The sequence below is a fragment of the Marmota flaviventris genome, chromosome 5, assembly GCF_047511675.1.
Source record: "Marmota flaviventris isolate mMarFla1 chromosome 5, mMarFla1.hap1, whole genome shotgun sequence".
NCBI classification, from domain to species: domain Eukaryota; kingdom Metazoa; phylum Chordata; class Mammalia; order Rodentia; family Sciuridae; genus Marmota; species Marmota flaviventris.
Genome location: NC_092502.1, coordinates 118,477,780 through 118,501,182, shown reverse-complemented (window position 1 = coordinate 118,501,182; position 23,403 = coordinate 118,477,780). Strand labels below are relative to the sequence as shown.

At 33.9% G+C, this 23,403-nt stretch overlaps 2 protein-coding genes across 4 annotated transcripts in view; both read right to left on the bottom strand.

Annotated features, from left to right (window-relative positions):
* Positions 1-9,153, bottom strand: part of Depdc1b (DEP domain containing 1B) — a 142,144-nt gene extending 132,991 nt beyond the window's left edge. For both annotated transcript variants that reach the window (XM_071612580.1, XM_071612581.1), the window contains exons 1-2: positions 9,068-9,153; positions 3,504-3,591 (exon numbers count right to left, since the gene is read on the bottom strand). Coding sequence is in view for 1 of the 2 variants with exons in the window: in XM_071612581.1 (XP_071468682.1) it covers positions 3,504-3,536 (33 nt within the window). In the remaining variant the exon portion in view is untranslated. The remainder of the gene's footprint in view (positions 1-3,503; positions 3,592-9,067) is intronic.
* Elovl7 (ELOVL fatty acid elongase 7) overlaps positions 7,155-23,403 on the bottom strand; it is a 69,182-nt gene continuing 52,933 nt past the window's right edge. For both annotated transcript variants that reach the window (XM_027938143.2, XM_071612583.1), the window contains exons 4-8: positions 21,055-21,135; positions 20,092-20,148; positions 17,814-17,919; positions 12,381-12,517; positions 7,155-9,891 (exon numbers count right to left, since the gene is read on the bottom strand). In XM_027938143.2, the coding sequence (XP_027793944.1) occupies positions 9,682-9,891; positions 12,381-12,517; positions 17,814-17,919; positions 20,092-20,148; positions 21,055-21,135 (591 nt within the window). In that variant the 3' untranslated portion in view covers positions 7,155-9,681. The remainder of the gene's footprint in view (positions 9,892-12,380; positions 12,518-17,813; positions 17,920-20,091; positions 20,149-21,054; positions 21,136-23,403) is intronic.

The window sequence follows — 23,403 nt, the reverse complement described above, 5'->3', positions numbered from 1 at the left end:
TTTGCATTTCCCTAATTATTAGATATACGGAACATTTTTTTCATATATTTATTGGCCATTTATGTTTCTTCTTTCTTTTTTATTTACTGATTGATTGATTGCATTTCTTCTTTCAAGAAGAATCTCTTTAGTTCTTTTGCCCATTTATTAACTGGATTATTTGTATTTTGGTATTTTGTTTGGTTTGGGCTTTTTTTTTTCCCTTGGTGCTAAGTTTTTTGAGGGTTTTTTTAAAAATATATTCTAGATATGAATCCCTAACTGAGAAGCAGGTAGAAAAGATCATCTCCCATTCTGTAGACTCTCTCTTCAAGCTCATTACCTTTGCTGCGTAGAAGCTTTTTAATGTGAAGCCATGCCACATATTGATTCTTGGTTTTATTTCTTACACATTAGGCATCTTGTTAAGGCAGTCAGTGTCTGTGACAATATGTTGGGGTGCTGAGCCTATGTTTCCTTCTAGTAGTTGCAGAGTTTCTGGTCTTATTTCTAGGTCTTTGACTTTGAGTTGACTTTTGGGTAGGGTGAGAGATAGGCATCAAGTTTCTTTACTCTACATATAGCTATCTAGTTTTCCCAGAACCATTTGTTTAAAAAGGCAATATTTTCTCCAATGTATGTTTTTGGCACTTTTTTTTTTGGTCAAGTATTAGATAACTGTATCTACTATATGCATTTGTCTCCATCTTCTACTCCATTCCAGTGGTCTTCATTTCAGATTTGGTGCCAACACCATGCTATTTTTGTTACTATACCTCTGTAGTATAATTTGAGGTCTGGTATTGTGATATTCTAGCATCAATTCTTACTCAGGATTGCTTTGTATATGCTGGGTCTCTTATTTTCCAGATAAATTTTAGAACTGTTCTCTTTTTTTCTAGTTCTGTGAAGAACTTATTTTTTTGTTTGTTTTTAGTAAGAGGTATTGAACCCAAGGATATTTAATCACTGACCCAACCCCCAGTCCTTTTTATTTTTTGAGACAGGGTCTTGTTAATTTGCTGAGGCTGGCCTTGAACCTGACATCCTCCTGCCTCAGGCTCTCAACAAGCACCACCGTGCCTGGATTCATTGGTATTTTGAAGGGGGGTCACATAAAATTTGTATAACACTTTTATTAGTATGTCATTTTGATAATATTAATTAATTCTCCCTGTCCAAGAACATGGGAGTCTTTCCATCTTTGAAGGTCTTCTTCAGTGTTTTCACTGTGGAGATCTTTCATCCCCTTGGTTAGATTTATTCCTAAGTATTTTTTGAAGCTACTGTGAATGAGATAGTTTTCCTAATACCTTTTTCAACAGACTCACTATTGGAGTGTAGGAAAGCAATTGATTTACCTATATTGATCCTGCTACTTTGCTAAATTTGTTTAGCAGATCTAGAATTCTTCTGGTAAAGTTTTTTGAATATTCTAGATATAGGATCATATTATCAGCAAACAGATAATTTGACTTCTTCTTTTTCCTATTTGTATCCTTTTCATTTCCTTCTCATATCTGGTTGCTCTGGCAAGAGTTTCAAGGAATATGTTGCATAAGAGTGGTAAGAGTCACACGCCACTTTAACAAAATTTGGCATAAAGTCTGCAACAATTATTCAGTGGAATATGATATGAATTGTTTTTGTCTGGAATTTTCGATGTAATATTTTCCAACCACTGAGTAACTGAAATCAAGAAAATCAAAACTGTGGATGGGGTGGAGAAGCATACTGTACCAAATTTTGGCAAGAACAAGAGCACCAGGAACCCTCATATGTTGACAATGGCAATGTATAATTGCAGAAGCACTTTGGAAGATATTTTGGCAGTTTCTTACAAATATAACAGTCCTACAATTTTATAACTGTGTTCCTAGAAACTGATTTTAAAACTATAGCCATACAAAATCAAGCATGTGAATATTTATATTAGCTTTATTCATAATTCCTCCCAAACTGAAAAAACCAAGGTATCCTTTAATACGAGAGTGGATAAACAAGTGTTTCAGTCATACAGTGGAACCCTACTGAGCAATAAAAAAAGAATGTGCTATCAAGCCAAATAAAGACATGGATGAATCTTAAATGTATAATTCTAAGTTAAAGTACCTAATCTAAAATGGCTACATATGGTATGATTCCATTTATATGAAATTTTGGAAAAGGTAAAACTACAAGATCATATAATCAGGTCAGTGGATGCCAGAGCTTCAGGGTGAGGAAGGGTTGAACCAGTGAAGTACAGGCTCTTCAGAGCACTGAAGCTATTTGGTATGATACTATAATATTGGATCTATGATACCAAGCATTTGTCCAAACTCAAAGAGCTTTTTAACAGAGTCAACACTAATATATGCTATTTTTTAATATAAGAGGGGAGAGAATAGAATGCAAAATATGATCAAAGAATTGAACGATATTACAAATATATGCATAACATCATTGAGTAGGATGGGAAGAAAGTGCTTATCTCTGAAAGCATTGAGCCTCAAGATGTAAAACAATATTAATTCTGGTTGATAAAGTGAGGTATGGATCAACAATTCTGAACTACTATCTGAACAATTAAGTGACAAGATGGCAGATTTTGGGAACTAGATTTCTCAGTGCTGGAGTTACAGACAGGAACGAAGCAAAGGCTAAGGAGGTCAGTGTGGTAACGAATTAGAGTTGAAGGCATCAAGATAAACTCATTTATATTAATACAGATAGAGATGGTCACACATAGAAATATTTATGGATAAATGTATATATACTGGTTACTGCACCGACATATATTTACTTGTTCTATCAGCTGAGAGAGCCTAGAAGCAGACACTACCAAGGCAATGAACACATCTACTACCAGGAATTGCTTTCTAATACCATTCTCCAATAAAGGAACCAAGACTCCCTGGAGAATTGACTGATTTTAAGGCTAGGGCATAATATATAAAGATATGCCCAAAATATCTTGTGTGTTAAAAAGTAAGGAAGTGTGGGTATGTCAAAGTAACATACAAGCCATCATAAAAAGTTCCTAATGGCTAAAGCTGGGAGAATTTGAGCAACAGAATAAAGTAGTATTGGATTATAATCCAAAGTACAAAACAGATTTTCATGAGTCCATACAAATACAACGAAAAGATTGGATGAGTAAATGAATGGGTGGATGAATAAATAAACAAATAAATAAATGGGAGAGAAAAGGCAATTCCCTCATGCAGAAGAATTCCAAATAATTTATGTAGATACTTGTGACCTTAAAAGGTATCCTTAAGTTTAATGAGCAAGAGTGACTTCTTTCCAGAGAGTATAGTAAAAAACAGAGGAAAAAGTGTGATATTGACTCAGCCAGGATATCCAAGTCAAAATCACCAGTGAAAAGTCATATTGACCATATACATGTACCATTGGTATGATGTGGAAGGAAAAGAATGACATTTTACCTCTACTGTCTTCCTCCTAAAGCCTGATAACTCCAATCTAACCATGAGGAAAACATCAGACTAATTTCAGTTCAGAGACATTTTATAAAATACCTGATGAGTCTTCCTCATAACTGTCGAGGTCATCAAAAACAAAGAATCTGGCCTAGCATGTGTGAGTCCCTGGGTTCAATCACCAGCACTGCAAGAAAACAAAACAAAAACCAAACAGTCTGAGAAGGTATCACAGCCAAAAGGAGTATTCAGCTCTCCAAAGTTGTTGACAACTTTAAATCACTAAATTTTGGAATGATTTGTTAGGTAAGCATAGATAAACTATGATAGCTTAATAAACAAAACAATACTAGTTATAAAAAGATAAAGGCTACACAAATAGTATACTAACTGAATGGAAAATTATGTGCTGAATATATCATTAATTTTTAAAATTATAGTTATGATTATATAATTAGAAATAAAGATAATTGGATATAAAGTATATTAAATATATAATAAATTATGTTACATATATTACATATAACATGTCAATTATATGCATGTGTGTATACACATTTTTTTCATTCAAAAATAATGATTGATCATTTGCTAATGCCAGGCACAGTGCCAGCCCTAAAGGATGTGTTCGATCACTTTTCCTTTTCAATATTTCAACAACTATATGTATTTCCCTCCAAAATAATGGCTCATTGTAATGGTGGAACCTCAATTAGTAAAGTTACATCAGTTGCCTACTCAAACTTCATTTCTTACCTTCATCCCTACTAACAGACTCTGATTTTATCAGAGTTGTCAGTATGCCCATCTAAATTACATTTCTCAGCTTCCCTTGTTGCCAGGGATGACCATGAGGCAACTTTGACCATAAAGACCTAAATGGAAATTGCTATATGGGCACCTGGGAAAGTCTTTCAGGAAACAGGTTTTTGTGTTTTGGTTTTGGTGCTGGGGATTGAATCCAGGGCCTTATGCATGCTAGGCAAGCACTCTACCACTGAGCTATATCCCCACTTCAGGAAAGTCTTAAAGAAGGAAACAGACCTAGACTCTGATTTAGTACCCTAGAACTAGGCATCTGAAGGCACATTCTTTCCCTGTGGCATATATGCAGACTTTCTTTGCACTGCTGCCCCTTCTCAGAGGCTTTGCTATATAGCATGATGGTTTAGAACAACAACCAATGGCTTCCCACAAAGACACATAATTAAATGGTAACAGGGAACCTGAAGTTCCATATGAGGGATTCTTCTCCAGAGCATTTCATAGCAAAACTGATTATGTTACTCTTCCAATAAAAACTTTCAGGGATAGCTGGGGTTGTAGCTCAGTGGTAGGGCGCTTGTCTCAGACCTGTGAGGAACCGGGCTCAATTCTCAGCACCACATAAAAATAAATAAATAAAATAAAGATATTGTATTTATCTACAACTACAAAATATTAAAAAAAAAAAAAACTTTCAGAGACTCCTAACGAACATTCTTATTGTTGTAGCAAGCAAAACAAATTATTTCACTTTAGGAAAATAGATAACTGCAAATCTGTAATAAGCTTTTCACTTGGCAGTATGTATGTCATTCTAGTTTTTTTTGTTGTTGTTGTTGTGGTTTAGACCTTTATTTTATTTGTTTATTTTAATGTGTTTCCCGGGATCAAACCCAGTGTCAAATGTATGCTAGGCAAGTGCTGAACCACTGAGAAACAACCCCGGCCCACCATTCTAGTTTTTATTAAATTTTTATGTAGGCCTTTTTCTAGAAGTAAACTATTTCTTCTCTTCTTTTTTGCATACTAGGGTATGGAACCCAGGGGCTCTTTACCATTGAGTTACATCCCTAGCCCTTTTTGAGACAGGGTCTCACAAAGTTGTCCCTGCTGGCCTTGAACTTGCATTTCTCCTACTTCACCTCCTGAGTGGCTGGGATTATGGGTGTGCACCAACTCAGTTGGCTTTCTGTAAACTTCTTAAGGGCAGAGACACATGAGGGACATTTTAAAGTTTCTCATAACACTTAGATGCAGCACATAGTCTAAGTGGTGGCTGGTCACTGGAAAATGATTATGTTAATTCTGTCACTTTGATTCCTAGCTTAGAATTGAAAATTGCATCTGTATAGAATGTTATACACAATTTCTAAAAACTGGAAAATTTCAAATATATACAAAAGTAAAGAGTATAATAAACTCCTTTAAATTCACGTCTCAACTTCAATATTTATCAATACCTTCCTTTCTTCTTACCAGAACATTTTAAAGTAAAATTGGACAATCTATCATGCAAATTCATACATACATACTTCAGTGTCTCTCTCTCATGGATGAGGACTTTTAAAAAATATTTGTAATACTATCATACCCAATATTAATAATTTCTTAATATCTTCTAATACCTAGGTCATGTTTGGCTAGATCTATTACACACACAAAAAAATGCCTTTTTATGATTGATTTGTTCAAATAAACATAAAATTATATTTGTTGGGCATGTCTTCCCTTCTCGACTCCCTGTCTTGAGAGAGGGTATTTTTATGTTGTCTAGGTTGTCCTCAAACTCACAATTCTCTCACCTTAGTTCTCCCAAGTTGTTGGGATTACAGGCATGTACCATCAACACAGGGTTTTAAATCTTTTTTTAAAAAAAATTTATTGATTCTTTTTAGTTATACATGACAATAGAATTTATTTTGACATAATAATAAATGCATGGAATATAATTTGTTCTAATTCAGTCCCCAGTACTTCCCCTCCTTTCTCCTCCTGCTTCCTTCCCTGCTCCATTCCCTCTGCTCTACTGATTGTTCTGCTATCTAATTATAGCCTTTAAAAAAAAATCTATGAAAATTCCCTTCTCCTGGCTTTTTAAAATTTTTGTTTATTTTTTAGTGGTACTGGGAATCAAACCCAGGGCCTTGCACTTGCTAAGCAGGTGCTCCACCACTGGCCCTCTCTGTCAGTCTTTTAGACACCAGTTTTTGTTAAAGAAGTTAGGTCCTACAGAATTTTCTGTATTTTAGAATTGGTTGAGTGTACTCCCTGGAAGCCTTTTAACATTTTCTTCTATCCACTTTATTTCTTACAACTGGTAGTTTAGGTAGAGAGGATTGATGAGATTCAAGTTCAAAAAATATTTCTTTTTGGCAAGAATACTTCATAGTATAGCATATTGAGAGACATATAATGTTTGTTTGATTGTCACACTTTCAATGACATTGAGAATGATCAGTGGGTTCAGGTCATATCAGCATTAAGTCACCCATTATAAATTCCCTCTTCAACCTTTCACTTAATTGTTTTAGCAAACATTGATGATTATTACTTAGAGCCATTGCTTCAGTTAGGGTTGAAACAATTATTATTTTTTAGTTTGTTACTTTACTTAAGAAATCTTGCCTACTAACCCATGACCTCTTTTGCAATTCTGTACTTAAACATACAGATAAAATTTAAATTCCTTCATGTAGTCTTCCTTGTTTGCTAAAGGGCAGGATTTCTATCCACCTGGCATCTCTCATATTCTGCTCTGCCATAAAATTTCATCTGCCAGTCTGCAGGCCCAGGAGGGTCCACATATGTCCTTGGGAACTATGTATCACTATAATTTTCAGCACAGTGCTCTGAATATAGCAAGTGTACAAAAAAAGTGTGAAAATGTTTTGGTGAGGTGAGTATTCAGATTAAAAATCCCCAATACATACAAACACAAGAGCTAGATTCCAAAATGAAAGACACACACACATACACACACAAATATACATGTAATACCACAAATTTATTAAATACACAGAGAAGAACAAACCCAAACTTTGACAATATCCACAGAGTTTTCCACATTCTTTCAAAAGTTAACAGAAATAAGGGATAATTGAGGGGACATAAATTCATAATTCACGAAACAATGTAGCATACTCAGTTTAAGAATTACACTGAGGAGTTAAGACTATAAAATGGCAACATCCCATAGATATTTAAAAATTTGTATTTGTATTTATTTACAATATGGATATAGGTCCTCAAGGACTCATAGAGCTGTAAGTAATGAACTAGATTATGTAGCTGGGCTTTTTGTCTGTTAGATAAGTTCATCCAATGACAATAAAGTCTTACAAAGTGGACAAAACCTCAATAGAAACTGCTTGACCGCACAGAACCCTTTAAACAAAACATTGCTCACACAAATCCTACATCCAGGGACGCTCATCTTGATCTGCTATTCCTATGCAGAGAATACTTCTGCCAATTGCAATCTGTTTTCATGTGGCATTCTAACTCCCAATTTCTATCCACAGAATTGAGAATGTGGTTTCATGGCATATTGCTGTTAGTTCATAGGCACATCAAACATTCTAGACTTCAGGAAGGTTAGGAAAGGTGATGCTATGTGGGTCAGAAAAAAATAAATCAAATTCCCTGTTTTATCTTCAATTTTTTTTTTCCTTCCTTTTGGTCTTTACCTTACTTGGGTCCCCAGGAACTGTTATGTATGTATAGCAGCACCTACACACCTTCAGATTTTTAGCATTTTTAGTTTGGATTCAAAGAACCAAAACAGAAAACACTCAAGGAGTCGTGAGACCTTTACGGTGGTAAAAACTGGAATAGCTGTTTCTTTTAGTTCTGCTCTCCTGTTCTTTCTTTATTTTTAGTAGGAAATTCCCTCCATTTACCAACCCTCACCTTCTAATACTGTAAGCAAGTGAGATCATAAAGGTCAGTTAGTGAGAAATAACCTTATGAATCTGGTAAGTGTGAAGACAAAAGGTCATAGTATAGTCATGGGCCTGGGGGAGACAAAGAACAACCGATATTACAATCAGTGAAAACTCAGGCTTTGTTGTACAATAAGTATCACCGTGTGTTATACAATAACTGGGACCATAATTGCTAATTGTTCAAAGTCCTTTGCACATAAACAATCCTTCAAAATTGAGCATAAATATAAGAATAACAACAAAAAGCACAAAGGAAAGGGGTTCACAGATGTCCAAATACTGCAGTTCTTGGACAAATCTATCTATTGGTAGTTTTGGTTCTCCAATAAGTTAATGTGAAAACAAAAGCATATCACAAAGTAGCCACTTTAGAGAAAAAAGCAAAAATCTATGACAAATGAATTTCAGCACTTCATTATATGGTGTGTAGGTCTGAAAAAGAGAAATCCAGGCTAACTCACAAAATACTTTATTCATGTAGTATCTCTCTAACAATAAATATGTAAATCTATAACTATAATGTAATTTGTCTCTCAAAATTTGTCTCTTTATTTATATAACCAAATCTTCCTCCAATACTCTCTTGTGCCACCTCCTGCCTCCAGTTGCTTCATAAACCACTCTAAACCCTATCTGGATACTGTGTATGATGAGTGGTCTAAAATTATTTATGCTTTAAAGGTACCTGCAGTATGCTAATCATATGAACATTTATGTCTTTAAACAATATATACTTAGCCAAGATAATTCTTTAAACCATGACAATATCACAAAATGACATTATAATATAACGGACAACAGATTTTTCCCTACTGAACTACATAGTATTTTCTTCATTGATACATTCACCTTTTTTCCAGAGATATACAGAGTTAATTGCAAATTTGTAACAGCTAAGTGTTCATTAACCCATCCAAGCAAATCACCTTGCTTCCAAAATAATATTAACTCTACCTTAGTGTCAAGTGCCTCAGGGTATTAACTGGAAGGAATTCTCATCAGCAAAAGTGGTGGAAGCTGCTCAAGAAGATACATTAAAATTTATCACGAGTGATTTTTAAAAGTGACTGATCCCAAATTCATGTTTATCAGTGTTAGTGCTTTAGAATAAGAATTGACCTCTAAAATAAATACAGTGTCTTCTGAACACAATCAACAAGTGACAGAGCCCGAGCCTACAGTGGAGGTTTCCAGCCCCAGCAGAAGGAATCTATTGTACTCCATGGGTCTCTGTCCGTGCTCAAAATATCTAATATTTTTCATCTATACTGGACGTCTTTGAAGAGTACTATATTGCTTCACATCCTTCTTTCACTGTAACAAAACATATTAAACAAAACTTTTCAGTTCAGTTTAAAAGCAGCTGGAAAACCTATGGCTGCTCTAGGCTGTCATTATCAAAAGACTTATCTGGGAACTTTGGATTCTCAAATATCAGAAACTCCAATAACTTATCAAAAAATACAAGCTCTTGGTTTTGAAAAATATACAAAATCATGGCATAGGTAAATATATCTTGATTGTCAAGGAAGACAAGATATCTGTCTCAATCATGCTGTGCTTGTATTTTAGTGACGTTTGTTTTTGCAGTTTCCATTATTTACACTTTTAGGCAATCTCTGACCCTTGGTGTAAGCACGGTACCAAAAGTGGAGAAAGAGCAGCAGAAAGATGAACCCATAACTCATAATAATGTAGAGAAAGACTGGAAACTGGTACTTGCAATCCTCCATGAAAAAGATCTGGCCTATGTGGATGGTGACAATAACAAACTGCACCTAAAAAAAAAAATCAAAGAATAAAAAGGAAAAAAACATTTAGATATGAAGAGTTAACAGTTCTTTTCCTATTAATGTTTATACACTCCTCACCCAAAGCTGGACCAGGGACGTTCACCTTTAAATCTAGCCTCCCTGGGAGTAGAAATGGATGGCATAATATCAAAATCCAGATGGGAGTTCGGAACCACTGTGCAGACCAGCTGAACGCTGCACCTCCAGGGGGTCCCACTTAAATGTCCACTGGAGTTGTAATCCTCAGAGAACCAGCAGGGCAGGTTCTTTGGCAGTCTGAGTCCTTTACTCTGACAAAATGTACATAGGACTACTACCTCATGGCCTAATTTTCCATATTGGTTTCAAATTTCCAATATTCTCTCCTGTTGTTAGACCAAGTATTTCAATTTTTGGAAAATAAAAATATTCAAATTAGAGTTCCTCTAATTTTGTAGGAACCAATGCATCCCTCAGTCCTCATATCTGCCATGTGTCTCACATTGTCACACATAAAAATAGTTCCAGATGCCAACTAGGTATAGAATTAGCAAGGACTGAGAGGGTACTCGTGTCCCCCTAGTGATACTCAAAGGCTTTCTAGACTGGATCATTCTATGCATTTCTAACAGGATCCTTTTCTATGCCAATGTCAGACTTTGGGGGATATATATATATATATATATATATATATATATATATATATATATATATATATATATATTTGTCCCTGATTAAAAGGGAACATTGTTCTAGGGAAATTTAAGAAAATAATATTCTATAGAAATAAATAACAATTACAATTCATCTAGTTACAACCATGGCTAAGATTTTCACAGTTTCTTTTATAACCATTTTATTGTTATCATCATCCACTTTCTTTGAATTATTTTAATGAACTTTTCTGACATTCCTGCCCAGTAGCTACTATTCCTTTCATTTTATAGAAGAAGGAAAACTTAAGATTAAGCAAGCTCTACACTCCTATGCCTGTGTGTGTAGATGACTAACATTTGAAATAATCATCAACCAATGTCTACCCTTCACTTCTACATAAAAATTTTTCTACTTTACTAAAATTTTTTTCAAAAAATTAAAGAGTGTGTTAAGTGAAAACAAAGATAAATACAAAATTGTTTATGTAGTATAATATAAATCATATAAAATGTACACACATGTGCATGAAGGAGAAAGCTGAATAAAAACAAAATATAATTTTCAGTATTATAATCTCTGGGAGGTGGAATTATGCTTGTTTTATTTCTCTTTGGCTAATTAGGTGGTGTAATTTCTCTGCAATGAGCATATATCATTTAAAATAAAAATATTTTTAAAAAAACAACAGTAAATAATTTTCATAACATCATAGAATTTCAAAGTATATGAAACTTATGCCTCTATTTCCTTATGTCTGGTCATTTAGGTTGTTGCTAATTTCAGATAAGATAAACAACTGCATCTAAGGAAAGTACCTTAGAGGAATCTACTAAATTTTACTCAGCAAGTTGTAGGATTTTAACAAAAAAAAATCTATCCTTAATAGTCTACGTATAATTAAATTCATAGTTTCCCCTTGGCATTGCTGGCAGAATATGACATTCAATTTATTATAGACTACAAATTTGGAAATATGAAGTTAGCAGAATTCTCCTTTTAATAGAAGACAGTAACACTTAAAGCAAATAATTATCTTGTACCCAAAGTTATAATTTTAAAATTTATAAGCCTTATATATTTTAGGATTAATGCCTAAGTATCATTTGGTGTGAACTGAGTACCTCTGCTCTTTGAAACACTGTCTACTTGAGGTCAGTACTCAAAATGTACATCACACATGTATGTTGATTTACTGCTGTATCCTTTAATCATCACAATACATTTCTTATTGGAGGAAAGATATACTTATGAATGTTAGGAGTAGATAGGCATGCAGAAAGGCTTGAATTTCTAACTTCTAATTTAGTATTAAGCCTATTGAGGATCACATAACTTTGAGGTTGGTTATTTGCTTATTTTGTAGTGCTGGGGATCAAACCCAGGCTTTACATATGCGAGGCCAGTACTCTACCACTGATCTATAGCCCAGTCCATATTTTTTAATAAATGTTGAGATAGCATACAGAGGGTATAAGATACTGATGCTGGTTTAATTGTTTAAACCTCTTGGTTACTAAATATGCTTTCTTTTCAATGAACTTCCTGACAAAGTTCAAATAACATCAAAAGGATAGTGTGTGGGGGGGTCTGGGGTTGTGGCTCAGATGTAGAGCACTCGCCGAGCATGTATGAGGCATTGTGGTTTGATCCTCAGCACCACATAAAAAAAATAAAATAAAGATTAAAAAAAAAAAAGATAGTGTCATATAGGGGCCAGAAAGTGTACCTGTGCCATTTCATAAATTTTGTTCTATATTTAGCAAGTACTCTAATTCACAGCAAAAACAAATGACTGCAGTTTATTTCATATCTGGTTTTAAAGAAAGTTAGTTACTCACAAGTTGTAAAGATGTCAAATATTTTTTCCACCACAAATACTTCTGGTAGGCTGGTCCCATTGCACAAAGTCCATAGTAGAAATACATGACTACATGCACAGCTGTATTTATAAAGGCATGGAATGTTCCCAAACCACCTGGGAAAAAAAAAGTTATTATAACCTGGGGATGTTGTTCCTTAAAATCAGACACATTTTTGTCTGACCTGAGATTTTAGTATAACTATTTCTTGAATTTTAGAAGGAAGAAAGAAAAGAACATATAAAATATCAATTATGTTAAATAGTTATCAAACTAGAGAGAGCTTGGTACTATATTTAATAAAATACAAATGCAAATCAGGCAATAAATCAGCACATTTATTTATTATATTCTAATTTAAAAAGGTTTTTTGATTTTGGCTTACTTTAACAAACTGAGTTATCTCCTAAATATGATACATTGTTTAATAATAATCAAAATCTTCTTTTAGTGAAGGTTAACACATATAAAGTACACAAAGTACATTAATGTTAAGTGTTCAACTTTAGGTTTTTCATACATACACCCACATGACCAACACAAAGATCAAGATATAGAATATTCACAATACCACATAGAGTCCTATGTGCCCTTCCCAAGGTAACCTCTGATTTCTATAAATCACTCTTAATTTTGCTTGTCATTAAGCTTTATATAAATGGAGTTACATGGGAGGTACTCTTTCATGTCTGCCTTCTTTCAATCAGCATAATGTTTTAAAGATTCATGCACATGTTGGTGTGTGTACACTAATACTTGTCTTTTTACTGTTGGCAGTATTACACCATATGAATGCATCAATGTTTATTCAGTCTCCTGCTGAAAGATACTTGGGTCATTTCCAATTTCGGCTATTAATAATAAGATTGCGAAGCATATTTTTATACAGACATTGTGTGGAATCAAATCTACTTTTCCCACTCTCATTAATTTACATTAAATATTTTTAGAGTCACAAAAATACTGGCAGTAAAACCATTGGCTTCCATTAGTAGGCTCTGCTAAATTTGCTTTAATCAATTATTGTTTTTTCCAAAATAAACATCTATTAACTGTTCAACCATCCTTGCTTATTAGCTCGATTTGATTATGGCTTCTTATCTTGGTTTTCCTCTTTTAATTTCACCGTCTTTAATTTAGAGGAAGAGCCAAGAACACTTGGGAATGTAAGAAAAGATCTTTTAATTATCTTTAGCTATAATAGTAGTCACTGGAAGAGGTTGTAGGGAGTTTAGCTGATGGTAGGGGAAAAAAATCCCAAAAAGTTTCCTGAGGGTCTCTTTCTGAAGAGGCACAATGTAACAAAAATTGGCCTTCTTTATGTACAGTCTGACTGTGCTTATTAATGTTCACCTGGAATTTAAAATTTTCTCCAAAATATTTTTTGTCTTATATACCAGAATTCTTTGATTCAAGAAATAAAACAAACTTCACATATTTGAACTAATTATGGCAGAGGAAGGACCGAAATCATAAACACAATGAATTACAGAAAGTTTAAAGGAAAAACACAAATTTAACACTTTTAACATAATCATCTAAGAAACATGTCATAAAATTATTGCATATCAGAAACAAACTATTATTTGATAATTTTTCATACCGGAGGCACTTCTAGATACTTCTGAATAGTACCTCTGCTAGAGTACTCCCTTCAAGTGACCTGTTCTACATAATTACTTTTGAGTAGTTAAATCTTCCCCTAAAGCATATTTATGCTATTTTGCTCTGCTTTGTAAACATTTTATTCCTCAGTAGAGTAAATCATATTTTAGCTAATCCTTCAATTTCTACAAATTTTAGAAAAAAAATAATTAATGAAGCTTATTAACAACTCTCAGCTTTTATTATTTAAATTTGGATTAGTCTTATTTCCCCCAAAGAAACTTGAATAAATAAATAAATTATTGTGGTGTGAAAACACCTTTTCTAGGGTAATTTAAAAATAGAGCAGTTTTCTACTTCTGATAGCTTAGGAGTCCAGTTGATTCACAGAGAATAAGCCAAATACCTCTCAAGTCCATTTATGTGTCATGATAATAGCCCACAGGAAGTCTATGTCAGCCTTCATAAAGAACTATATCAGAGCCTTTTTGCACTCACACTCCTCTCCCATTATATGATAGAGGAGCAGCCATTTTCCTTTTGGATACTTTGATCATTTAAATGTCCTAAGATGAGAATCCTGTGACAGGGATTGAACAAAACACTGGTGTAGCTAAGAAGGTTTAGTAAAGCCTACTGATCAACAGAAGCTATATAATAAAATCCACTCGCTTTTTTTCTCCTGTAATGAATATTTTCTAAGTTATTTCAATAAGTTTCTTCATAGAACAATCACATCTTAATTAGCAATGCTTTTTACTTTGCTATTTGAAGTACTTTCTGAGTTTGCTTGCTTTATGAGAAGGGGTCTAAAAAACAACCACCTCAGAATGAATTAAAATTAGTGCCATCACATTATACTCCTTTGGTTTGGAAAGAAATAAAGGAATCACCTGGGTAATTATCACAATTTTCCATATTGCTCAAAAGGGGTACATACATAATTAATACAAAAAAACTGCCACAGAAATATTTTCATTATATCCCAGAGAAGGGCACATGATGCAAACAGGAAATTAAACACTAGATAGAGATCAGCTGTGCTCAAGTTTTTGACAAACACCGATTAAACCAGACAGTTTCATTCTAGGAATGGAGGCCAGTACCTCTCTGCACCTCTGGAAATATCTCCTGTTGCTGTGCTTGCTACTGAATAGACTATCAGGTAAGCTGTTCAAGTGTTTACTAGAATTTTACACATAAGAATGAGTGGGAATGACAACTCATGAAACATACAAGAGACCAGAAAACATTATCTTCTATATTTTGTAAAAAAATGGGGACTAAGGTTTGAACAAGGGATCTATTATAAAGTGAATGATATCCATACACATGTTAACATTTAAAAATTGGGGTATATTATATATTCAAATTTTCATTATTGAAAGCATTACTTGTTTTTGAAATGGAAATTTCATCTGTGAGCTAAAATATTAAAGTGAGAAAATAACACCATTATTTAAATAAAATTTATGTATTATATATATAAAATTTTATATATCAGATATACAATACAGAAAAATGAGAAAATACAGAGAAGGAAAAAGAGAAGAAAAACCAGTTTTTATTTCAATATCTCCAAATCAATATTCTGGAGCATTGCTTTGCAATGTTTTTTCTATTTCTATTTATTTGTCAGAGTTGTAATATAGTGTAGCTGTCTTTTGGTACCCAAGGAGATTGGTTCCAGGACCCCCTGAGGATACCAAGATGTCTAGATGTTCAAAGTCCCTTAGATAACATGGGATGGTATTTACATATATTCTATGCACATCCTCCCATATCATTTAAATCATCTCTGGAGTACTTATAATACCAAAAAAATGTAAATGATATGAAAATGGTTGTTAAGTTGTATTGTTTAGGGAATAATAACAAGATTTAGCATAGATGTAATTTTTTTGCATATTTTAGGTTCATAGTTGGTGAAATACATGGATGAAGAATCCATAGATATGGAAAGTCAACTGTATTCTAGTCTCATGGAAGAAAAGGACATAAATTATAAGGATATAGAAATGTCTTTACTAGCATTCTTTAATATAAAATAATCATTTTCTGATAATTAGGAGTTAAGCTGCTTAATGGAGAAGATGAACTAAATACTTCTCAATATCATTTTGTTTCATGGTATTTATACACATAAAAAATAAACACTCTACTACTAGGCAATGTTCAGGTATTTTGCAATTTTTTGTCAACACAAATAAGGTGTTAATGTATATCACTTAAAAAAAACCTAGAGACACAATGTATATGTGAGAGAAAAAAATAACACAGATAAGTAAAATAACAAAGATTAAATACTATAGCTACATTTGATTTGTGAAATGGACACAGCTAAAGATATCTTGTTAGAAAGTGAATTAAATATTTATATTAACATGCATCATAAGAAAAGGAGTTATATTTACTTTAAAATTTTCTTAACATATAAATGCCAATTTGGGACAAAGAAGAAAATTTTATGTACTGGGAAATCCAATGCCCATAGGCCCTATAGGGAAAATCCTTTACCCACATTTCTCAGCCCTAGTGGCTTTTCTAGGTTGATGCCTAACTGAAATGAGCTATTCATAGAAATATTAAAGCATTGTTTCATATGAGCTATAGGCTTATTTGAAGAATTCTTAAATTTAAGAAACTAGACTAAATAAATCTTACCTTGCTAAGGTAAGAATATGTCCGTGGGGGATACTGCTTATTTAAGACTTTATGATGGGATAAAATTACTGCCTATTTTCTCCATTTCTAGATATTCAAAAACATAAAACCAAAATGAAACCAACAGAAGAGGCTGTTTGTCAAGTTTTTGATTTAAACTATTTTCGACTTTAAAAACACCAGAATGCTTTGGGAAGTTAAGATAACTAAAATTTGACCCATTTTTAAAGAGTTGTTAGGTGCTGAGGTATGCCATTTTTTGAATATGGGTCTTTCTCCAAATGTTCATGTGTTGGAAGCTTGGACCCAACATAATGTGTTCTGAAAGGTGGTGGGATCTTTGAGAGGTTGGGGCCTACTGGGAGATGACTGGGTTATGACCATCCCCAGGAAACTGTTTTTGCTGGTCTTTCACGGGTAGATTATTTCCCTCCAGATCAGGCTTATTACAAAAGAGTGAATAAGGACCTTCCCTAGTCTCTTGCTTCTTCTCTTGTCATATCACCTCTCTCTAGCATGCATTCCTGCCATGATGCTATCTGCCATAATATGACACAGAGGGCCCTCACCAGAGCCAAACAAATGAGACTAAGGAATTCTGGACTTTCAGTCTCCAAAACTGTGAGCTAAAGAAATACCTTTTTGTTATTTATCAACCAGCTCCTAATACTTTGTTACAGCAACACAAAATTGACCAAGATGGCATATATGTAAGTTATTAGGAATTTGAAGGCAGATAAGACATGGGAACTTGAGATAAATATTCTGACTTCCTGGGAACATATAAAAAATAGTTACCTAACTAGAGTCCTAGGCTTTTTACCATTTTACATATTCACTGTTTATTTATTTGAAGACATGTAATAGAACTCTTTGGGAAAAGAATAAAATCCAAACAAAACTAAAAACATTTATACAAGACTGTGCCTCTAAATCATGTGTACCTAAAGATTTGGGGAAAAAGTCTAACTAACAGTCCTATGTTTACATATCAGGTAATAATTTGAAAGTCAGAAGTTAACCAAAGTGACTCTTTGATTTTTTTTGTTTCTTATAAAGTATATTTAAGGATAAATTTTTTTATTTGTAGCATACATAAATGTTATCATTTATATCACATGATCCCAGCTCTCCCTTGGCTACCTGCAGCAAATTTGACTCCAAACCACCAGGTCCATGGCATGATGGTATGATGGAAGACATGAAGGAAAGTCACTTGGCTATTTTTCTTACGCAGAACAAAAAAGATCTGAAATAATTTAAAGATAATCAAGTTCATAAAAATCATGCAATAATTTATTGAATATTACCAAAAAATTGGCAAAGAGCAAACTATTTCACATCATGATTTGCTTTGAAATAACTGCCTTATGGAAAGTTATAGAATTAGCTGTTTCTCTGAGTGGCAGCTCGAAAGCTAACATATGACTAGCTGGGGATGACATCTCATCATGGGAGAACCAATAAGAAAGTGAAAAGAAATTTTATGCAGATATAAACAAATCAAAGATATAAAGTGAAGAATTTGGCCAAAAAATGATTGAAAGAAAGACTATTGGTTAAAAAAAAATTCCAATGGCTTTTGAAGTTTATGGGAAACTAAAAGTCCTTAATTCTCAGGACTGAAATTATTTTTATTCAACATTGCTCTCTGATACATCCTATCAATCTGGAATAAGGGATGAGGCAAACCAAGAGAGAGGTACAACATATCAAAAGTTAGCAAGTTAATATAAAAGGAAGATAAAGAAGAGTTAATTTTAAAAATGCAAGGGCAAAGAAAGCAAAGTTGTATAAGAAAAATGAGAAGAGCAACAGACGTAACATTCAGATTGTGCAAACTCGGGGGTTTGTAGAATTTTCACAAAATGAAAAGCAGAATTTTGGGGGGGAAATGTTCAAAAAATATTCAGAATACCTGAACTTAAACTAAGATATATTTTAAAATTCAGGACTAAACAGAATAGTGCAAAGAAAAGTATTACTGTAATGGGAATAGTTGAGAAAGGTAGTTCATAGACGAATATAGAAGCAGCAACAGTTTCCTTGCAGAAGCTGGAACTGAAAACATGCAAAGCAGAATCAATGAAGCAAAAATGCATTTGTTTATGCACATGGAAGAATGAAGCCTGGTACAGCAGGAAAAGCCATAAATTAGCACTCTGGGTCCTGGTCCCAGTCAGTAGTAGCATTCCTCTGGTAAGTCACTGAATTTTTAGCTTTAATTTTTTTCTGAGTGAGGACTCTAGAATACCCTAGGTGTGTCTTATAATATCCAAGCATATTTTTAAAATAGCCATGCTTGGTCTCTACTCCAGACCAATTGACATCACATCCCTGAAGGTGGAGTCCACATTTTGTTGTTTTTGTTCCTAATGCAATTAATTCTACAGCACTATGAAGACTAAGAACCATTAGACTATGACAAGGAGGTTCTCACTTTAAAGTGTGGTCCTTGGATGAACAGCATTAGCATCATCTGAGATCTTGTTAGAAATGTAAATTCTCGAGCACCATCTAAAACCCATTAAATCAGAAACAAGGGGTCCAGGCATTTGTGGTTTAAAAACCTTCCAGGTAATTCTAACACATTAAAGTTTAAGAGCCACTAGATTCTAATTTCACTAAAGTCTCTTCCAATTCTATCTAACATAATAAGATTAGTCAACTGAGAAGTCGAAACATGTTAAGATTTCCTATAAGCTCAGGGACAGTACACACTTGTCAACCTCAAAATCAGAAAGGATTCCAAGTAACTAAGATATATTTGCCAGAGAGATATAGTCAATATTCAGCTTCTGGAAACAAAGGCTCATGACTTTCTTCTCTCATTATTGACACTAATCTTTGTCACTCTAATCTTTGAAATTTGCTTCTCCCTGGACCCAGTCATCCAGGTACAGAGTTGATCCTCACCAGGATCTCAAAGGAAGAGCTAGGGCCAAAAGCACACAGTTCAAAAAGACAGTTCGAGAAGTCCTGGTGTTCCCCCAATTCCTCCTACCCCAGTGGTAACCTCACATCCAAGTGTAACCTTAGGAAATTTGAAGCACTTATCCTCTTAAAGGAGTGTGGATGAACATTGCTTTGGTAGAAAAAACTAAAGGGCTCTTTCTTAGCTTCATGAATGTTCTTCATAAAACTATACTACCATCTACATAAAGATGTATAGTTTGGAGAATAAGTGAGAATTAAATGCTTAACTTAATCAAGTGTTAAATACCTTTGGGAGTTTGTGAAATATTGGAAAATAAGCTTATCCTGCTGATTCTAGCAAGCTACTGATAATAAAAGGTAAAAGAGATAAGAGTAGGTCTACCTGAGGAGAAATAGCCCAAGTTATTAGACAACTGAACTAGAGCACTTTATTGCTTTCATTGAAACATCAAATATTTACCAAATGTGGTGACCACATACTCACAGTGTCTAACAGCTCAATAAATTTGGAGAAGTAATAAAGCCAGCAGGTGTGTGCCATCTGCAAAAATACACACAGTTATGATCTCATTTTATTATATTTTTAGCATGGACAAAAGTTTATTAATTTTTTTTTTTTTATAAAATAGACGCAACAAAATTTATCACCTTAACCATTTTGGGCATGCAGTTCAGTGGAGTTATATTCCCACTGTTGTGCAACTATCATGACCATCCATCCATAGAATTCTTTATTTTCTTAGATTGAAACTCTGGACTCATTCAAAAATAACTTCCCATTTCCTCCCTTCCCTCCAGTCCAGCCATCATTCTATCTTCTGTGATGAGGTGACTACTCTAGGTACCTCATATAATCATGCAATATTTACCCTTTTGTGACTGGTTAATTTCGGTTAGCATAATATCCTCAAGACTCAGTCATGTTTTAGCATGAGTAAGAATTTCTTTTCTTTAAAAGGCAGAATAATATCCCTCCCTGTCCCCTGTCTACCACATTTTGTTTCTCCACTCATCCCTCCATAGACACTTGGTTGCTTCCACCTTTTGGCTCTAATGAATAATGTTGCTGTACTAGAGAGTATTCAAATATCTCTTTGAGTTCCCCCAATTCCTTTAGGTATATGTACAGAAGTGGAATTTATAGACCTTACGATAATTATTTTTGCATTTTTCTGAGGAACCTGATATAAATTTATTTTTAAATTGGAGAAATTCATAGAAAAAGCACTTATTTTCATTTTACATTAAACAACACACTGATTATTTTGTGTAATTTTTAGTTTTCTTCCCCCCAACATATACAATCTGATAATGGAATCATTTAGTCATTCTGAGTTCACAGTCATTATTGCAAATAGAGTCCAAAAGGTTTTAATTTGGAATTACAAGTTTTCAATTTGGAATTACAAGTTTTTCCAAAGAGAAACTTACCCTTAAAAAAACTTACCCTTAAAGCTGTGGGTGACCGTGAATAGTCAACAATTTCACATCGAAATGAATAACCTGTACCCCAGCCAGACATCACAAACTGCAAGAAAGCACATGCATATCAAAGAAGGAAGTGTTTGCTCAACAGCTACAACAAAGGTAGTTTTGATTGTGACTCCATTAGTTTATCAGCTGAGTAAGCAGTCAGTGCAGCAGAGAAGGCGGTTTCAACAATGACAATCTACAAACACGCTTGACAGAGAAGCTTGACATTGAGAATTTTCAAAACCTTAGATTCATATATTATCTTTATAAACTGTATTCTGACAAAATTTTCCATTTCTTGGGATGGTTATTCTAATATAGTGAAGAAAAATCCCTGGGAGGGTTCTGCTTAAACAGCAGCTACTGAGAAGTAATTTATCTTATGCTCATCTATATTTGTAAGTCTATGCATCTTTATAGGGAATACCTGGCTCTGAATCAGTCTTTTCAACTCTCCCCTATTAGTCAATAATTAAATGGGCAAATTAAAGTTCATTGATGTACTGATAAAGTGACTGAAGCAACTGAGTTTTTCCTGTCCCTGGGTGAAGGGTGTGATGTGAAGTGGTGGACGATGGCTCTCTTATTCTTTCCTCATTTCAAATCAAGATGGGCCATGAAGGAAGATCAGTATAGTAGAGGAAAGGGACTTGGTTAGGGACAGGGGAGGGCAAGGGGAAATACTGGCAAATGATATTGGCCAAATTATATTGCATACATATACAAATATGCAACAACAAATTCCACCATTATGTATAACTATAATGCACCAATAAAAATATGGAAAAATAAATTTAAAAAATCAAGATGTATCATATTTCACAATTTGATTCAAGTGGGTTATGAGCTCCCATTTTTACCCCATATACAGATTGCAGAATCACATCAGTTACACATCCATTGATTTACATATATCAAGAACTATGTAATGTTTTGAACAGCCAACAATAAAAAATTAAAAAAAAAAATAAAAAATCAAGATGGACCAGACCCAAGACTCACATACTAGTTGTGATTTGGGTTCATAAGATGAGAGAGGAGAATGCTCTTGTTAACAATAGGAGTACAATCTGGAAGGCCTTAATTCCAACACGCCCACAAAGTGACTTTCCACTGGTGGTGAGAAGAAAAAGCCTATTGTTGCTAAGTCTGAATTGTAAATCAAAGATTATATTGACATTCTTTCAGGCTGATGGTGGGAAGATCTTCTTTTAAAAACAGTATCTGAAAATGAAAAGCCGAGGACTTTAATTTTAAATTAATGCATATGTTAAATGGTGGGCTTAATTTGGGATAGGACAATATGATTCTCTTTAACTTCTTCTCACAAGTGCAAACATCTTCCTTGCACTGTCCTCCTCCTCAGTTTTATGGTTATATCATGTTCTGCCACTGAAACACATTTTTAAATTTCTATTTTTGTCACTGATAAAGCTAAAATTACAACTTCACAATAAATTAAATTCAAAAGCAAACACCTATTAGTCTTTATCAAAATGACATTTTACTGGTGCAAAAAAAAAAAAAAAAAAGGAACAAAAGAGAACAACTTTTAATGATGATATTTAAAAATACAGCTTCCTGGGCTGGGGTTGTGGCTCAGTGGCAGAGTGCTTGCCTCACACCTGTGAGGCACTGGGTTCGATCCTTAGCACCACACAAAAATAAATAAACAAAATAAAGATATTTAAAAAATAATAATAATAAATAAAAATACAGCTTCCCTTTCTGATACAAGCTCCTAGTTTGATTTATAGGACAATATAATATATTGTTAACCTGACAAATTATGAAATACTGAAATTAAGGCTCACAAAAGTACAAGATACACATTTCATGGATCAGAAAAAATGTCTCACAAAAGCAGGTCAACAGATCTTTTCAAAGGAACAAGGGAATGTGACAAACAGCTAATTCTGTTTTACAAAATCCTGCTCTAGTGAATGTTCTCATGTCCTCTTATACTCAGACTCATTTTGACGGATGTAAGTAATACTCTAAGTCCAGAGCTGTTTTCTTAAACTGAGGTGGCTAATTCTCCACCTTATCCTAACACAAACAAGTGCTGTGTTGAATAGAAGAAGCGGTATGACTTGGCCTATAGTGGGGTCTGACCTGGTCTGTCTTTATTAGGGTCTGACAGATGCCAAGTATCTAGCACATTTGAACAATCACTCAAAGGCATCTGAGTTCCTTTAGCCTGATGAGTTTCTCTTTCCTTTTGTTCATATCTGGCCAAATATCCCTAGTGGAGGTGTTTACACCAAATGAAACCATGCTGCACACAATAGCCATGTGTTCAAATGCGCCATCAGCAGATGGC